The sequence below is a fragment of the Sapajus apella genome, unplaced genomic scaffold, assembly GCF_009761245.1.
Source record: "Sapajus apella isolate SASKATOON/1434 unplaced genomic scaffold, GSC_monkey_1.0 scaffold45, whole genome shotgun sequence".
NCBI classification, from domain to species: domain Eukaryota; kingdom Metazoa; phylum Chordata; class Mammalia; order Primates; family Cebidae; genus Sapajus; species Sapajus apella.
Window position 1 is genome coordinate 4,871,014 of NW_022436985.1, and position 18,348 is coordinate 4,889,361.

The window sequence follows — 18,348 nt, forward strand, 5'->3', positions numbered from 1 at the left end:
TCAACATTTCACAGCTGTGTATTTGACTTCTGCAACCAGACACAGGTGGCTCTGGAGCTTAGTGTAGATTTATGTGTTCTGCCATCACATGCATCTTATAATGCTGATACTCTTTCATTTTCCTTTCCCAACACCAGGCTATAAACTTGAGAAGAGGAATGGGATATTTGTCACCATTGTATCGCTAGTGCCTAGCATAGTTTCTATAACGAACTGGATAGTAAATCAATGTGTATTAAACTAATGAAAAACAAATAAACTACATCTCAAGCACTGATCTTTCTTCTGGTTTGTAGTCATGCATTTATATCCACCCTGTCTGGGAACCAAGGTTCAGCACACAAATTCTAGAGACGAACTTCTTGGAATTAATCCCAGATCTATCTCTTCCTAGTTTTGTCATCTTGACAACTTAAACCCTATGTGTCTCAGCTTTTTTGCCTACAAAACAAGGATGATGTTAGTACCAACTCAAAGGCTTTTTATGAAGATTATATGAGTTCATTGTTTAAAAAGGTCTTAGAAAAGAAACTAGCAAGCAGTAGTAAGAAGACAGTAAGTACTATGAAGGTGCTAAAACACAGTTAAGACCACATGAAGAGTCCACTGCTAGCTCAAATTTTACATGTTCTAAACTGAACTCTTAAACATACTCCTCCACCTTATTTGCTTGTAACAGGTAATGGCAGCTGATATAGGTAAAGTTGGGTCATCACTACCTCCTTCTCAAATTTATATGTTGAATTCCTGACATCCAATACCTTAGAAAATGACCTTATTGGGATATAAGGTCTTTACAGAGGTAATCAAACTAAAATGAGGTCATTAGGGTGAACCCTCATCCAAATGACTCATGTCCTTATAGAAGAGAGAAATTTGGATACACAGACATACAGGGAGAGAAGAAAATGTGAATAGACATTGGAAAAAGACAGCCATCTACAAGCCAAGGAGGGAAGCTTAGAACATTCCTTCCCACACAGCACTCAGAGGAAACCAACCCTGCCAATATCTTGATTTTAGATTTCCAGCCTCCAGAACTATGAGATGCAAACTTTCTGATGTTTAAGGCTATGGAAGCTCTAGCAAAGGAATATACTAGAATTATCTCTGCTATAATGAACTAACCAAGATGGGTAATTTATAAAACAAAGCAGTTTAATTTCCTCACAGTTCCACATGGCTGAGGAGGCTTCAGGAAACTTACAGTCATGGTGGAAAAAGAAGCAACACCTTCTTCACAAGGCAGCAGGAGAAGCGAGAGCACAGGGGAAACTGCCACGTTCAAATGATCAGATCTCGTGAGAACCCTTCACAAACATGAGAGCAGCGTGGGGGAAACCGCCCCCATGATCCACTCAACTGCCACCACCAGGTCCCTCCCTCAACAGGTGGGGATTACCATTCAAGATAAGATTTGGGTGGGGGCACAGGGCCAAACCATATCAAGACCACATCTCTTTTGTTAATTCCTAACCCACGACACAAAGTCCAGTTCAAATATGCAGGCTTAGTGAAGTTTTCTCTGATCTCCTCTAACAAAATGGCCACAGATGCTTCAATCTCATCTACTGCAATTGTAACATCTTAATTTATATTACAGTCTCTCTGTACTTGCTTTCCATCTTACAGATTTATGGTTCTTGAAGGAAAGAACCAACTTATTTAAAAATGGAAATACTTTATATTATGAAAAATATCTAGAAGTTCAATAAGATTCTCGAAGTCACTTGCTGAACTCAAAAAATAAAAATTTTATACTTGTTTTTAAGCATAATGAAGTTTCATATTAAAATTAAAAAAAGGTATTTCTGACAGTTTTCCACAAGTTTTACCATTCTTAGTAATTTATATTCTGCCTTAAGTTCTTTGATACTAACTATATTGTGAGTGTCAAAGAACTTCTAACATGTTCCTAATTTGGAAGATTTATGGCAGTACTTCAGGAGCTAACAGAAGCATAACAGTGAAACGAGGCAAAAAAAAAAGTATTAAATAAATTCCCCCAAATTTAAAATATTTTTAAAACTCCCATGTGAAAGTATATAATGTCATGACCAGTTCTATCCCTATGTAACATTAAAAACTGGAAGTGAGGCAAAATGACTGACAATAAACTTTTACAAGGCAGGCATTTTAGAACACAGAGATGTTATACCAATCACTAGAAAGTCTTACTTGTGTTTTTACAAAGTTTCAGAGCTTCTAACTATATGAACAGATACAACTAAAAATTTGAGGATGCAGCATCATAAAATGTACAGTGGTCATCACTTTGCAGAGTTTCAGACACTTTCAATTATTTGTCTTGGTACAGAGTTCACAGAGCAGAAGCAAATCTATATATATTTTTGTAACAGTAATCATGTTTAGGAAATAACATGATTCAAGTAAATATTTTTTCCAAAAGTAGAATTTTAACTTACAAAAAATATTAAGGTTTAGTTAGAGAGCTTTGCACATGTGAATTTATTCTTGATCTTGCCAGATTTATTCAAGTCAACAGCACTTTTAAACTTCTATAAGACTTCTTAAAATTGTTCTATGTGCCTAAATATATACAAATACAAACGTTCTCAGCAATTAACTGGACAGTAAGGGTAAATGAGATGAGCAAATGATTCACTATGCTACCTCCAATAGCGTTAACGAGAGTTGTGGAGTTAATTCTCTCCCACTGCTCTTAATTTTCATTTCCTCTGTAAGGTCTATTCCAAAGCTTTTAATTTTTTCACACAACTCTCACCCCAAGACAATTTTCACTTACCTCAGTAATGAAGGATTTGGCTGTGGCAGGATTCATAATAAGGATTGCTCGCCTAAGAGTGTCTCGATAACGATTCAGTTCTTCTATTCTCATGGTGTCAAAGAGAGTGGTGATCATTTTGTTGATGTTGTTTTCTACCTTCTGAAGTGCAACATCCATTCCCTGCTGAGAAACTTTGTCCAAGAACTCCTGTATTCCACGGATATCTGGAAACAACAAAAGCCCATCAAAAATGTGAATTATTGTACAGAAGCAAGGCATGAGCTATTTCAATGATATCAGAATAGATTATTGTTCCACATTGTAAACTGTCTAAAATTACCAGTAGAACTGACAGAAATCTCAAATACATTTAAGGTTTAGTACATTTTGATGTGTTTACATAAGAAATGTAGGAATTGTTATTGTTTTTTTATTAATTTACTTTTTGAGGTGGAGTTTTGCTCTGTCACCCAAGCTGGAGAGCAGGAGCATGATCTCTGCTCGCTGCAACCTCTGCCTCCATAGTTCAAGTGATTCTTCTGCCTCTGCCTCCCTAATAGCTGAGACTACAGGCAGTCACTACCATGCCTGGCTAATTTTGTATTTTTAGTAGAGACAGGGTTTCACCGTGTTGGCCAGGATGGTCTCGATCTCTTGACCTTGTAATCCACCCCCCTCGGCCTCCCAAAGTGCTGACATTACAGGCATGAGCCACCATGCCCAGCACAGAATTATTATTTTTAAAATAGATTTCTTTCTATCTACATGGAAACTAAATGATCTCAATGCTAGAAATGTTGGGTCAGGGTACAGGGAGGAAGTTGGAGAAATGCCTCATTTCTCTAGAGCAAAACATGAGAAGAAGGGAAATACATTCTCTATTTTCCTAAGCATTTTAAAGGGTAATATTAACCTCGTGAAAGCATGAATATCATTTATGACAGATGAACCTGAATCAAGATTATGAATGTTTCATAAATTAGGCAACAGTATCACTAAACTTGACTTTTATCAGGTAAATAGAAAGTTTCAAAAGGTTATCTCCAAAGGGCCTCAGGTCACTTAGACCACAAACAAAAGCTGCATTTTAATCTATTTTATGAGTATTAGCTCCTTAGCTAAATTTGGAAAACTTGGTAGGAGATACAAAGTTTGCCTTAGTAAGGAAAAAATACTTAATGTGCAAAACATATTTTTTTCAAAACATATTCAGCATTTTAGAAAATGTTAAGCAACATTTTTGAATGTATGATGATCAGCCAAATGTTTACATACTCATTCCAAAATAAGCAAAGTTCTACAAATTTATCAAATTAAAGAGTCCAGTGTCCATGTCACATTTAAATAAGAAAAGTAAAATTCAGTCTAAAGAGTGTATCATTTGTAGTTTGATGTGTATTTAAGTAATGTTAAGTGTCTGAAATATCACAAATATTTCTTCTTAGTATCAGATTGCTTGTTTATGGAAGAAGATATCTGAAATAAGTATCTGGTACAATATAATCAATATAGATTACATTATAATCCTAATATAGTAGATTTGCTTTTACCATATCACAAACTATATTTTTCATTACATATCCAAAGAATAAAATATTTGAAGGGCAAATACTAGAGAAAGATAAGAAGTAAATGGGATTGTAGGGAACTTATGAATTGACTAGATCTTAAAATCCTTAACTGTGTGTGCTTGCTTACATACAAAATTTGCCTCTCAATGGCAATAGTTAATTTACGTATTTTTCAGCATCCGAAAAGAAAAAGCAGTAAGTAAACCCACAAAACAGGAAAACAAATAACCAAAAATTTGGAAAATACATTTATTCTTAAACATTTATATTTGCAATGTTACAAATTGACTACAATAACAATTTTGCTTTCTTCTTCTGATTGCTTTCATTTTAAAATAGTCGTAAAGATTGTATGTTTACTTATGCGATATCTCTCAAAATCTGTACAACATATATACTGTATAAATTCTATCTTACATTTCTTATTATGAATTATATTGTAAACCCAGGATATTACCATCAAACCAGGTCAAAAAAGAATAAAATCTTCAGCTACAACAGAGAATGAGATAAAAGACCGGGAATAATAAAGGTGCTATATATTCATTCGATATCCACGTCAGAATGTACATAAGGGTGTAAGACCCTGAAGCATGAATTAATCAAAGGATTAAATTTGGTGGAATTTGGTCAACACAGGTAGGAGTACAATAACAAGACTATGTGCATGCTAAATGTTCTTAAACTTTGATGTGAACCAGAATCATTTAGGGAATTTATCAAAAATGCACAAGCTTGGGCCACATTCCAGAAGCAATATATCTTTAGTAAACATGTCAGAGGCTAGGCGCGGTGGCTCATGTCTATAATCCCAGCACTTTGGGAGTCCTAGGTGGGGGGATCACGAGGTCAAGAGATTGAGGCTATCCTGGACAACATGGTGAAACCCTATCTCTACTAAAAATATAAAAATTAGCTGGGTATGGTTGCACATGCCTGTGGTCCCAGCTACTTGGAGGCTGAGACAGAAGAATAGCTTGAACCCGGGAGACGGAAGTTGCAGTGCATAGAGATCATGCCACTGCACTCCAACCTGGGTGACAGAACAAGACTGCATCTCAAAAAAAAAAAAAAAAAAAAAAAGAACATGAGCAGATTATTGATTTCAAATTATAAATTGCTGTTCTTTGAGTTACAGTGTATATCTAAATATAGGCAAACAAAAGTTACACTGAAATAGATCTAAGATGCTCACAAAACAGAGCATGGCTAGAGAATAAAGCTCCAGGTTACTTATCCTTTATGAAATTTTCTGCTTACAAAAATAAAATACCAGTGCTAGTTTACATCTTCACTGTGAGCAAAAGCTTTTTCTCCAAAAACATTTGTTGAATATTAAGACACAATGCTAGAAGCTAGAAGCACATCAATGAATACCCATCCACACATTAAAACAGACAATAAACAAGTAAACAAACTAAAAAATACAAAGCACACTAAGATCTTGGAATAAAACAATGAGTGCATTGATAGATGATAATAGAGTGAGGAGGAGGATCTATTTTAGTTAGAGGCAGACCTCTTTGCAAAACCAGTATTTAAACTCTGAGGTAAAGGATAAGAAGACATTATCCAAAGAGATTAGGAGAAAAGACAACAGCTCAGAAAATTCCCAGTGCAGTAAGGCCTGTGGATGAAAAACCTATAGAAGGCCAGTGTGGTTGCAGCCTAGCTAGTGAGACATGAAGCTAGATGGAGAGGAAGAGTCAAGTTATGTAGATCTCTGTGAGACACAGAAAGAGGTTTGAATTTTATTCTAAATACAGCTTTAATCTATTGAAAGTTTTAAGCAGAGGGTCTGCCTTAAGTGGATGACAGGATATGTGAGCAGAAGGAAAAGTATTAAGTCTGAAAGTGATGTGTTTGATTGTATGTTTTAAATTGAGGCTGGATGTGGTTCGTGTCTGTAATCCCAGCACTTTGGGAGGCAGAGGCAGGTGGATCACTTGAGGCCGGGAGTTCAAGATCAGCTTGACCAACATGGTAAACCTCATCTCTACTAAAAATACTGAAAATTACCCAGGCATGGTGGTGCAGGCTTGTAATCCCAGCTACTCGGGAGGTTGAGGCATGAGAATTACTTGAACCTGGGAGGTAGAGGTTGCATTGAGCCAAGATCACACCACTGCATTCCAACATGGGTGACAGAGTGAGATGCCATCTCAAAAAACAAATGAATAAAATGATCTAGTAAATTAATTCTCCTTAATTTAAAACTATATAACAATTTTAGCTTTAATTTTTTATCAGAGTGGTACATATACTGAAAAATGACATGAAAAAAGACCACTATAACCTCTGTGTTTCCTTACACTGGAATTCTGGTTGTCACTTTTTAGATATGTGATTGTAAAAATTTCTTGAAAATTTTTCCTCATCTGTAAATGAATTATTTATTTATTTATTTTTGAGATGGGGTCCTACTCTATTACCCAGATTAGAGTATAGTGGCCTGATCTCAGCTTATCTACCTTCCAGGCTCAAGCGATCCTCCCACATCAGCCTCCTGAGTAGCTGGGACTGCAGGTGCACATCTCCATGCCAGGCTAAGTTATTTTTGGTAGAGACAGGGTTTGCCATGTTGGCCAGGCTGGTTTGAACTTCTGAGCTCAGGGGATCCACCTGCCGTGGCCTCCCAAAGTGCTAGGATTACAGGTGTAACCTACCACTCCCAGCAAAAAATATTTATCTTACAGAAATCTTCAAAAATTTAATTAGCAAAAGTGTCTGTGTGTGTTTGCTGTGTATATACAAGATCTAGTGTAGAGTCTAACATGGTAGTTCCTTTATTGTTAGTAATAGAATACGACTATTTGTTAAGAGACCACGCTTCTTCCCCCCACTAGGCCAGATTGCCTAAATTTTAATGATGGCTAGCTACCCAACACGGCAAACATGAAATATAAGGTAGACTCTTGGAATGCAAGTGTTAAGCATATATAGTTTTGCTTATTTGAGTAAATGACACCAAATACCCACAATATGTGGCAATTGGTAAGTTTAGTGAGAGAAGGTTCTGAGTCATGCTGTTTATGAGGTGCTCTGTGTAAAAGAGCCATTAAAAAAGAGAGTAGACTGGGCACGGTGGTTCACACTTGTAATCCCAACATTTTGGGAGGCCGAGGTGGGCAGATTGCCTGAGGTCAGGAGTTTGAGACCAGCCTGGCTAACACTGTGAAATCCCATCTCTATCAAAAATACAAAAAAATATTAGCTGGGTATGGTGGTGCACACCTGCATTCCCAGCTACTTGGGAGTCTGAGGCAGGAGAATCACTTCAACCCAGGAGGCAGAGGTTGCATCGAGCCGAGATCGTGCCACTGCACTCCAGGCTGGGTGACAGAGGGAGATGCCACCTCAAAAGAAAAATTAAAAAAAAAAAAAAAAGAAAGAGACTAGGCCTTTGGTTTTGTTCATTGAACATGAATATCATAGCCCATCACAATCATTCAGCTACATTAGCTCTATGCTGATTAGCTGGCAGTCAATGAGATGAGTTCCCTGTGTTTCAGAAATAAGAAAGATATGCTTCCTGACCTCAAGGTGTTTCCACGTGAGTGGATGTGACTAGGTGCTATTTATGGATAACAGAAAGCTAAAAGAAGTTTCAGTAGTTCCCAGTAATTAATTCTACTTACCAGATAATTATGTAACAACAGGTGTTGGGAGACTCATTAATTGAGTTATTAAACATAATATTGGGGTAGGGGGAAGATATTTTTTCCATGGTACTATAAAGGAACTTGTGCTAGGCAGAATGGCCTCCCCAAAATGCTCACATGTTAATCCTAGTAATCTGTGAATATACTAGGTTACACAGCAAAGACACATTAAAACTGCAGATAGAATTAAAGTTGTTAATTGTCTGACCTTAAAATAGGGAGATTATGCCACATTATTTGGATGGCTCCAGTGTAATCACTCAGTCTTTAAAATTGGAAGAGGGAGACAGAACAGGAGAGTCAAAGGGAGGTCTAATTTCTGAAGAATGTGTTGAGACTAAGTATATTAAGACAGATGCAAGTCTGCTGGCTTTGAAGATGGGGGAAAGGGATCTTGAGTGAAGAAAGGACAGTTGTTTCTAGAAGGTGGAAAAGGCAAGGAAATTGACTCTTCTCTAGAGCCACCAGAGAACACAGCCTTGCTGACACTGGTTATAGCCCACCAAGATTCCATTTCAGACTTCTGAACTAAAAAATAATATTAATAACTTGTATTGTTTAAGCCTATAAATTTTGTGTTAATTTGATACACCAGCAACAGAAGTAACATATAACTATAATCCTTAAGTCTGTATTTTTCCAAATTGTAATACACAGAGTTTTATTTTGGAGTCATCTGGAAAACTTGATGAAAATGAAGATTTGTGCTCAATCCCATTTCTATGGAATCTGAAACTCTCAGGAAAAAAAAAAAAAAAACAAGGAATTTTCTCTTACTTGATACTTCTTAAGAGACTATTTGGGAACCAGTGCTCTAATTTCTTAAATTTCTTTGTGTCACAGACTCTTTTGAGAATATCAAAGATTATGAAATTCTCTTTTCTCAGTAAATATATATACTCAAAACATTCTACATACTGCTTAGATTATAATCTCTTAGTCAACTCTGCTTGCTTCCCCTAAAAGTAGTTATTGGAGAACCTGGATTAGTATATTGTCACTCATGTTAGTGTTTTTTATCCTATCCAGAATGTATAAGAGGGTAAGATATAGATATTTCCACGCTAAAAAGTCGTGTGAGGTTTTGTTCAAAAATAGAGGAAAATTTTATATTAAAACACACCAAACACATAAATACTCTACCTGAAAACCTTTCATTGTTTTAATTACTATTTAGTTGTCCTTCAGGCCTAAGAAAAGCATACTAACTGTAGAAGGTTGGGTTCCCAGGAAGCCGACTCTGGGGTAGAGACTGGAGACGAGAAAGATTATTAGGGACTACTCTCAGGAATAACACTTGTGCCACAAGGGAAGGGAGCAAGAAAGAGCCAGCAGAGGGGGACCTGGTGCTATGATGCAGTCTCAGTGAAGACAAGCAGTAAGCTCTGGAAGTGAGATGGTCTTCAGAGTTATCCCAAGTTAGTGCTGGTGGAAGGACAAGTTTTACACCCCTGCATGGCCTTTGGTGAAGTGGTTCTCCTAAGCTGAGGATAATTCATAAGAAAGGTAGTCAGCGGCAAGTCATCTCAGCATTTGGGAGAAGATATCCTTCAGTTTTAAAGGGGGATTTGGATGGCTCAGGACAGAGTCCATCCCGAATTTTTCCTTAGATTTATCAAGTCAATAGTTATTGTTTTGATTTTCAGGGTACCCTGGTGACATGCGTAGCCTTTATAAGTCATTTGCAGACAAGATTTTTATCTTTCATTTATATAACAACTTTTTTATCTAGGGGGAGAACACACGGCATTTGATGTCAGAAAACTAGGTTGGATTCTTACTTAGCCACCAGTAAAACCCTGTTAACTTGGAATAAACAAGATGCCATTTTTCATTTAAGAAATGAATCTGGAACCTGAATGCATCCCATGTGTTCTACACATGCCAAATTCTCTAAATTGTATTGCTGGATGGTCAAGTGTCCTGGGCTGGTTAGTTTCAGCTCTCCATGTCCTTGGCCTAAGTAATTTTTTCGGGGGTAGTCACAGGATGCAAGTAATGACTGAAATGTGATATATGGATAATGTAGAAGACGTTGTCCCAATGTAGTTTTGCAATTGCAAGAGCCAACATGTCTAGTATGAAAGTAACTAAAGTGAAACAGAGGCAAGGCACATATTCCCTAGACTTTCAGACTACCTGAGTCAATTTTAACAAAGCTATTTTGAAGTAAACTTCTGCTACTTGTAAGAGAAAGGGTCTTAATACACTTATTTTTTAAGCAAACATCTGGTTCTTCAATAAGGAAGATGAAGGCTCAGTTCCTATCCTAGAGGTGCCTGCAGTTTAGTGGAAGGAATTAATGTTTAAACAGGATATTATATTTTAATGTGGTAATGCTAATAACATTTATTCTTGATTTTCTTCTGCCATCTTTCTTTATAGGTAAATGGAATAAAATATTGATAAGAACTAAAGGTTGATGTCTATAATATTCTAACAACCATCAATTTCTCAGATATCTGTATTGTGTTATTTATTTAGGCCAGCTTCATACAACAGTCCTCCAAGAGGTAGTGGGTGATTTATTAAATCATATTAAATGATAGTAAAATAATGACTTTACTATCATTTCTAAAGTAAGATTAATTTTAATCTCTCCTAAAATGGTTTATATGAAAGTAGATTAGGGTAGAAAAAAATCCCAGCAAATGTTAGAATTTAATGTATCAGCATATTTCTAAACTGACCCCAAAAAAGGTTTTTAATCAGAAATATGACATGCTATTGCTCATTCTACACCAGTGGTTAGCATCCAAATAGATATTTCTCAAGATATAAAAGTGGAATTCATATAGATAGAGAGCAGATTTGTGGTGACCAGAGGCTGAGAAAGGTAGGGTGGTTAAGGAAATGGAAAGAGGTTTATTAATCACTAAATATATATACTTAGAAGAAATAAGATCTGGTGTTCAATAGATCAGTAGGGTGACTATAGTTAACATCAATTGATCGTACATTTCAAAATAGCTAAAAGAAAATAATTCAAATGTTGCTATTGCAAAGAAAAGATAAACATTTAGGGTGATGGATAACCTAGTTACCCTGATTTTATTATATGAATGTATCAAATTATCATATGTACCATGAAAATATGCATATGTAATATGTATCAATTTAAAAAAAATTAACAAACATAAAACAAATACATCTCTTTCAAGTTTTTGCTTACCACGTGCCAAGTACTATGAGAGGTGCTTGGAAGAGAATGTTGAACAAAACAAAAAACAACTCCTGCCCTCATGGAGTATATTATCTATACCATCTGATGACAACACAAATTATATTACAGATAGAGACATCCTGCAATACTACTCATTTTCCAAACTACAGTTGCAATTTAACAAAATTTAGTTGCATTCTCTGGAATATATCAAAATAGTAATTCTCAGTCTGATTATTGTATGATATATCACATTTGAAATATTGAATTCAATAGGAAAAGAGATATGTCACTGTTTTTGTGTCTGATTTTTTTCATCTCCTCATCTCTTCCTCCTCTGTGTAGATTAGACACATGTAATCTTTTTAATCATGTAATGCATTTTAAGACCTCACTGGGAGTAGAAAAAGACTTGAACGCTGTATTCAGCCACTCTTGGGGATTCTGAAACTATGACAGAATGGCAAGCTTTAAAATTAATATTTTGAACCTTGGACTTTAAAAGAAATAAAATGGATTATGTCATACTGCTGGATACATGAGATACATCATTGAGCTGAAGAGACATTTCCCATCATATGAATAGCAAAACATACTTTATAACTGGCTTGCTTCCTAAGAAAATAAAGCTTTTAACCATTAAGCCACTTAAAAATATCTTGTTGGAAAAAACTTGACTTCAAAAATAATTTGATTCATTTATTATTTTTTTGACCTTTGCGCAGCATTTTTACTTTGTATTAAAATAATAGAGATAATTATATGCTGTACTAGATTTCTGAGGTGACACAGTCTGGCAAGGGTGGCCCATCATTGAGACTGAATTTCTGTTTGATGATAAGAATTTGTGATCTGAGTATGAGATCACAACATTTCTGTATAAGAGGAATCTTTACAGTGATGCTGATCAATATTTGTTAAGAACATTTTACTGATGAATAAATTCAAATCATTAGAATATTTTTACCTACTACTTAACATCATATGTACTAATGCAAAAGAAATAGTTCCATAAGATGTCTGGATTAATTATATGCTTATTGATGCATACTGAAGTAAATGAGAGAATTGAAAGCTGGAAAGTAGCCAAATGAGTAATAAACAGCTTTAAGACTGTCTAGAGAGAAAGTCGGTAATATTATAGTCATCAGACATTTGAAAACACTCTCTGGGTAATCATAAACATTTGCAATCAATTAAGAGCAATGTGTCCATTTCATGGGTCTTGATTAAACAACTACATCAAGACTACACAGAATAAACATTGTGATTCTTAGGAATGCATTCATGGAGATGGTCCTTCAATGTTCATTTCAAAAGGGCATGTGGCAATTAAACTGTAAGTAAAGAGTGACATGGTAAACAGTAGGGCTTAAGTAACTCAGATCACTTGACTGTGTACTGACTCTAGTTTGAAAACATTAAATCCATGTTTTCAGTAGGCAGTGGAGCCCATAAATAACTCTCTGATTAATCCCTAAAGTTGATTTCTTTGTTCTTGTGCGTATGGGTAAAAGTGTACATATCTACCCAGCATACTGGATTTAGTCATTTCCATGCTAAGATATTTTGTCAATACTTATTATGCATATTTAGGTCTCTGATTTTCAGAAACAGTTTAACAAATTGCTGTGGAGATTTACATAAAGTCAACAATCTTGCTGTAGAATAGTAAAGACTATCCTGAAACTTTAAGACAAATAACAGAAAATCTAAGACCATAAAATAATTTTTAGCTGACCAAAACAAAATGAAACAAATATAAACTAAACTTTCAAAGGGTATGTTTAAAAAAAAATTTTAAATGTTGAATTATAATAAAACAATTATAATTTCCTTTATTTTTCTTATAAGCAATATTGCTTTCAAACCAAAAACAGAAGTGCATGTGTCTATGCATGCCTACCCTTCATCCTTCTAACAAAGAGTCATCATGTAACTCAGGGTTGTAACTTGGAGCCCTCCATACACTTGATCAAATTGTTTGGTTTAAGAATGGGGAAGGACTGAGACAACAATTGATATTTGATGTATGGATAAAAATACCTATGTGTGATATATCATATATTTGTGTGTATACACACACACAGAGGAAATGATCTTTCTTTAATACAATAATCTGTCAGGATATGCTTTAGGTCACCAGTGTCTGCTAACTTGAATGTGAATGATGCCAACACATGAATTGAAGTAGAGGTAAAGATATGGTAAGAGAATCACTACTTTCATTAAGCTCATGTATCTGTGTTATTATCATAATAAACTGCTTAATTCCCTGTCATTGAAGTATCCCTCCAATCTCTACAACTGAATCCACTCTAATAGATCTACCAATATATCGATCCCAATATTGGGTTGTTATTGTTACTAGGCAAGGAAACTTAAGGGACTCAAGTAGCTCATTTGATGAAGAGCATATTATCAGCCTTACTGTTTGCTTCATTCTAGTAAATCAGTTTTATTCAGCTCTCCCAGCCCTGAAATTTAATTTTTCTCTCATCAGTACTCTCAGAAGAGAATAATTCCAATAAAACAATTTACCTACTATTTTTCTATTCTAAGGAACACCTCCTCTTATAACTTTCTGGTTTTTGTATTATTTCAGTTGCAAAACTCTTTTATGGCATCTAGCCATTGTCAGGTATATCTATCTTAATTCCTTTCTTAGACCTCTCTGATGGTAAGTCTGCCTGGAACGACTGCCAATTGCCTTTTTTGAACCTCTTTCAATACCATAATCCACCTGTTTGACAATACCTCCTCTTGGAAGGCATTTGGTTGAAAGCATGACTAGCATGTTAACCCAATTGAGAACAATGCAAAATTGGAAGAGTTGGTCAATATAATTAACACAATGAAAATATACATTTGAAAAACAAAAATTATAAGAAAAAAACAGATACAAGTGTTTTGTATTTTAAAAAAATTTGTAATCAGTAAATATGCCACGTCTTATATTATTACATAGAGAGATGGAAAAATTAGAATATATAGGGATAAAGGCACTTAGAAAGGTGAGGTATCTAACATGCACATCAAATTGAAAAATGGTAAATTGCTTGCAGTGCTTAGGCAACAGACATCTAAGTAAATTTAGAGAGGTATCATTTTATTTACTTATTGATAAATGAGTATAAACAAACCAGATTACTTGTTTTATATTATTCCAGAAAATGGTTCATTTGTCCAATGTGTGTGTTTTCAGTTTCATATAAAGAAGAACTTCTGACAACTAGAAATGTCCAATGTCTAAAAATGAAAAAAAAAAAAAAAACTGCATCAAAAAGTAACAAATTCTGCATCGCTTGGAGTCTTCTGGCAGGGGAAACAGAACTGTCAATCAAAGACATGGAAGAAGAGATCGGCTTTAATTTGTTGTTTCCAAATGCCTCATCAAGGAACAAAGCTGGCTTATCAGAAGCACCTGTGGAGTTTATATATATCTGTATCTATCTATCTATTTATATATATATACACACACACATATATATGAGATATATATATATATACACATATATATATAATATATACATATATACACATAGATATATATAATATATACATATATACACATAGATATATATAATATATACATATATATACATAGATATATATGTTGCTATGTACCTTGCAAAAATATTGATTGAATAGTTTTGGAATGGGGCCCAGGAATTCCAATTATTAAAAAGCTCTTCTAGAGATTCCAATATACTTCCAAATTTGGGTTCTCAGTATCTACTAAATTAAATTCTCACCTTTTATGACTCAGTGATCTCCAAATCATCATTATTCAAATATGCATTCAGTTAAAAGTGTGATATTTGTAAAAATTGCTTTTTTTCCTTTTCTTTACCTTTTTTGATCTTCAAATATTTTATAGGTCATTCTATATTGTAATTTTGTATTGAAGTTTAATTTACATGTAATAAGATAAACATCTTACATACTTACAGGATTGTTTATTGTATTCCACTGTCACTATTGCTCAAAACAAGATAATGAATATTTTCGTTATCACTGCAAGTTATTTTGTACCGCATTCCAGACAATCTACCCCAGATAAACAGATGTGACCACTGTTGGGATTTAGATCATCATAGCTTAGTTTTGTATTTACTGGACTTAATATATATATAGAATGATATAGTATTATTCATTTTTAAATTTCAGGCTTTTTCACAACACAGTATTTCTTTATATTTCCATAGTTAATTACCTATTTTGCTCAATTATATTCTACTGTATCAAAATCCATTTAACCATTCTCAAAATGATGGGCATTTGAGTTGCTTCCAGTTTGGGATATGATAAATAATGCTGCTATGAATATTCTTGTGCAAGAATTCGTATGGCTATACATTCTCATTTTTCTGGCATGAAATACGTGGGGTATACAAGGTAAGTAGATATTTAACTTGATTAAAAAAACTGCCAAACAGCTCTCCAAAGTGGCTGTACATTTCTCATTCCAACCAGCAAAGTATCAGAGGTGCAATTGTATTGTCAGTCTTTGCCTTTAGCCAATCTAGTGGGTGCAGACTGGCGTCTCCTTACAATTTAAATTTGCATTTTTCTATGGACTAATAAATTTGCACAGTTTATTTGCTATTTATCTATCTTCTTCTGTAAATGTTCTGGACAAGCTTTCATTCATTTAAAATTGTTTTTGGTTTCATACTGTTGCTTTGTAAGAGTTTTTAAATATGTGTATTCTCTGAACCCTGTACATTTTGCGCATATTTATGTGGTTTTTAGATATAGATTTTAGAATGTATTGCTCAGTTTTTAGTTTGTCTGTTTCTTAATGTTGTATGTTAATGAGCAGGACATTTTAATTTTGAGAAAGTCCAAATTGTTCTTTTTGGTATCTAAGAAATCTATATATCTTGAAGTTATGAAGATAACTCTTATGTTTTACTGTAAAAGATTTCTAATTCTAATTAGAAATATAAAAGATTTCCAATTCTAAGTGTTTAAGCCTGTGATAAATCTTGAACTAATTTTTGTGTGTAGTGAGAGATAAAAGTTATTTTTGTTTTCTTTCCATACAGGCACCCAATTGGTTCAGCAATATTTCTTAAACATTTCACCACTGAATTGATTGGCATGTTGATTAATACCCAACCCCTACTCTATGCTGGTGGGTTGATTTCTGGATTCCCAATTATGTCCCATGAATCTATTTGTCAATCCTTATGCCAATACCAAATAAGTCCTGAAGTCAGGTAAAACATTTCATCCAATTTTTTTCTTTGTTCTTTCAAGATTATTGTGGCTATATAAGATCTTTATATAATGTTAGGCTCAGCTTATCAATTTCTTCAAAAGGCTCTAAAAATAATTTAAAAATCTAAGAATTTTGATGATTATATTAAATCTATACATCAATTTATGAAAAATTGACATCTGAATATTAAAATTTGAAAACTGTGAAAATATATCTCTCCATTATTTAGTTCTTCTTTAAATATTCTTGGTTAATGTTTCATAATTTTTAGTCTAAATGTCTTACAAAAATTTGCAGATTTATTTCAGGATATTTGATTTATGTTTTATTCCAATTTTTATTTTTTTATTGCTATTATGAAGATACATAATTATTTTCAAATATAGTCTGTAAGCTTACTAATTAACTTTAAGTATTAGATTTCATAAAATTTTCTATGTACATGATTATATATTGAGAAATACATTTTTGTTTCTTCCTTTTCAAATTCTTTGTGTTTTATTCTTTGCTTTTTTTCAGTTAGAATTTTCAGTAGGATTTGTGTGTGTGTGTGTAGGATATGTAAAGATAGCCTCTTTTTAATTTCTGATATTGGCAAATTTTGTTTTCTGTGTATATTTTTTAAATGGTCTTGCTAGTGGTTTATCAAAATCTTCCTAAAATTTAATAATTTTAGTGTTTGTTAATTTTCTCTTTATCTGTTTCCTGTTTTATTTATTTCCACTTAATTTTATTTTCTTTCTTAGACTTTGGGTTTAATATAGTCTTATTTTGCGATATTCTAAAGGTGGAAGTTTAGTTTCTTGTTATTTAAACTTTTCTTTTTTTTCAAATAACAACATCAATTTGATTAATTAATTTGCTTATTTACTTATTTATAGTTAGTTATGTTTGGGGCTCAGTGAATTGATGTCTTTAATTTAATATTGGCTAATTATCAGCCATTTTCTCTTCACATTTGTCTTTGCTTTCCTATCTTCACTATTCTTCTACACAGATATTAGTTAGGTTTAATCTTAGCGTAAGCAAGAGGCCTGTTTCTCACGTATGTAAATGTAACTGTGAGGAAGACTGATGTTTAGAATTCCTTCCCACAATCATCTATACACACTTTCCAGATACCAATTCAATATCCAGCCTTCAGATTGTGGCCTTTCATTACAATTATATTACCTATTTATGGTATTGAATTGATTTTTTTCACCTGTTAATTTCTCATTATTAGTAAAGAGTTATTCTGGTTACATTAGCAAGACTGCATTAAAACTATGCAGAGAGAATATTGTACTGAGTACCATAGTATACAAAACAAAACAATAACTAAAATAAAAAATGACTTTTGTTTAGTCTCTTGGCTTTAATCTCCACATGTACATAGACTGTGTATCAAAATATTCTAAGCATCCTTAAAATATTTATTTTTCTTTTTCATGGAATGTCCAAAAGCAGGTAATAGTATTTAAAACATACTACACTCCTTGAGAAGGCAGGATGCAAATCAGCTTGCTTTTCAAGTTATGAAGTATAAATTCAACTAGCATTTATTCCAATCAATTTTTAAAGAACCTTAATGGAAAGCAAATAAACACCCTTTTTATTCCTGAAGCAAGTGCCACTCAAGGTATGAACACAAACACAATCACTTTTCAGTACTTGAAAATATTTGAAGGCTTTTTTTTCTACAACATTCATACAGAGATGTTCCTTCAACTGTCAAAGTTAAAAACAAACAGTGAAAGAATCAGTCTGAGCTGAAATAAATGGTTTTACCCACGAGGGTATGGAGTGGGGGTGGACTAAAACCAGATTTGCTTGGCTGACCTCGACAGTAACTACTTGAAACAGAAAGTACCTTGCTTATTGTTGCACAGTAGGTCTCTGTATCCACATTCCCGTCCCCTTCTTTCCCCTTTTCCCTGGCATCAGCACCTTAGTAAGAAGGATTCTTGCCCTAAAAGTGACTAAAGGCCCTATGC

At 34.0% G+C, this 18,348-nt stretch overlaps 1 protein-coding gene across 3 annotated transcripts in view; it reads right to left on the reverse strand.

The window, feature by feature from the left end:
• The window catches only part of GRID2 (glutamate ionotropic receptor delta type subunit 2), a 1,512,615-nt gene that overhangs the window by 685,553 nt on the left and 808,714 nt on the right, over positions 1-18,348 (reverse strand). For all 3 annotated transcript variants that reach the window (XM_032239845.1, XM_032239843.1, XM_032239844.1), the window contains one exon: positions 2,768-2,973. In XM_032239845.1, the coding sequence (XP_032095736.1) occupies positions 2,768-2,973 (206 nt within the window). The remainder of the gene's footprint in view (positions 1-2,767; positions 2,974-18,348) is intronic.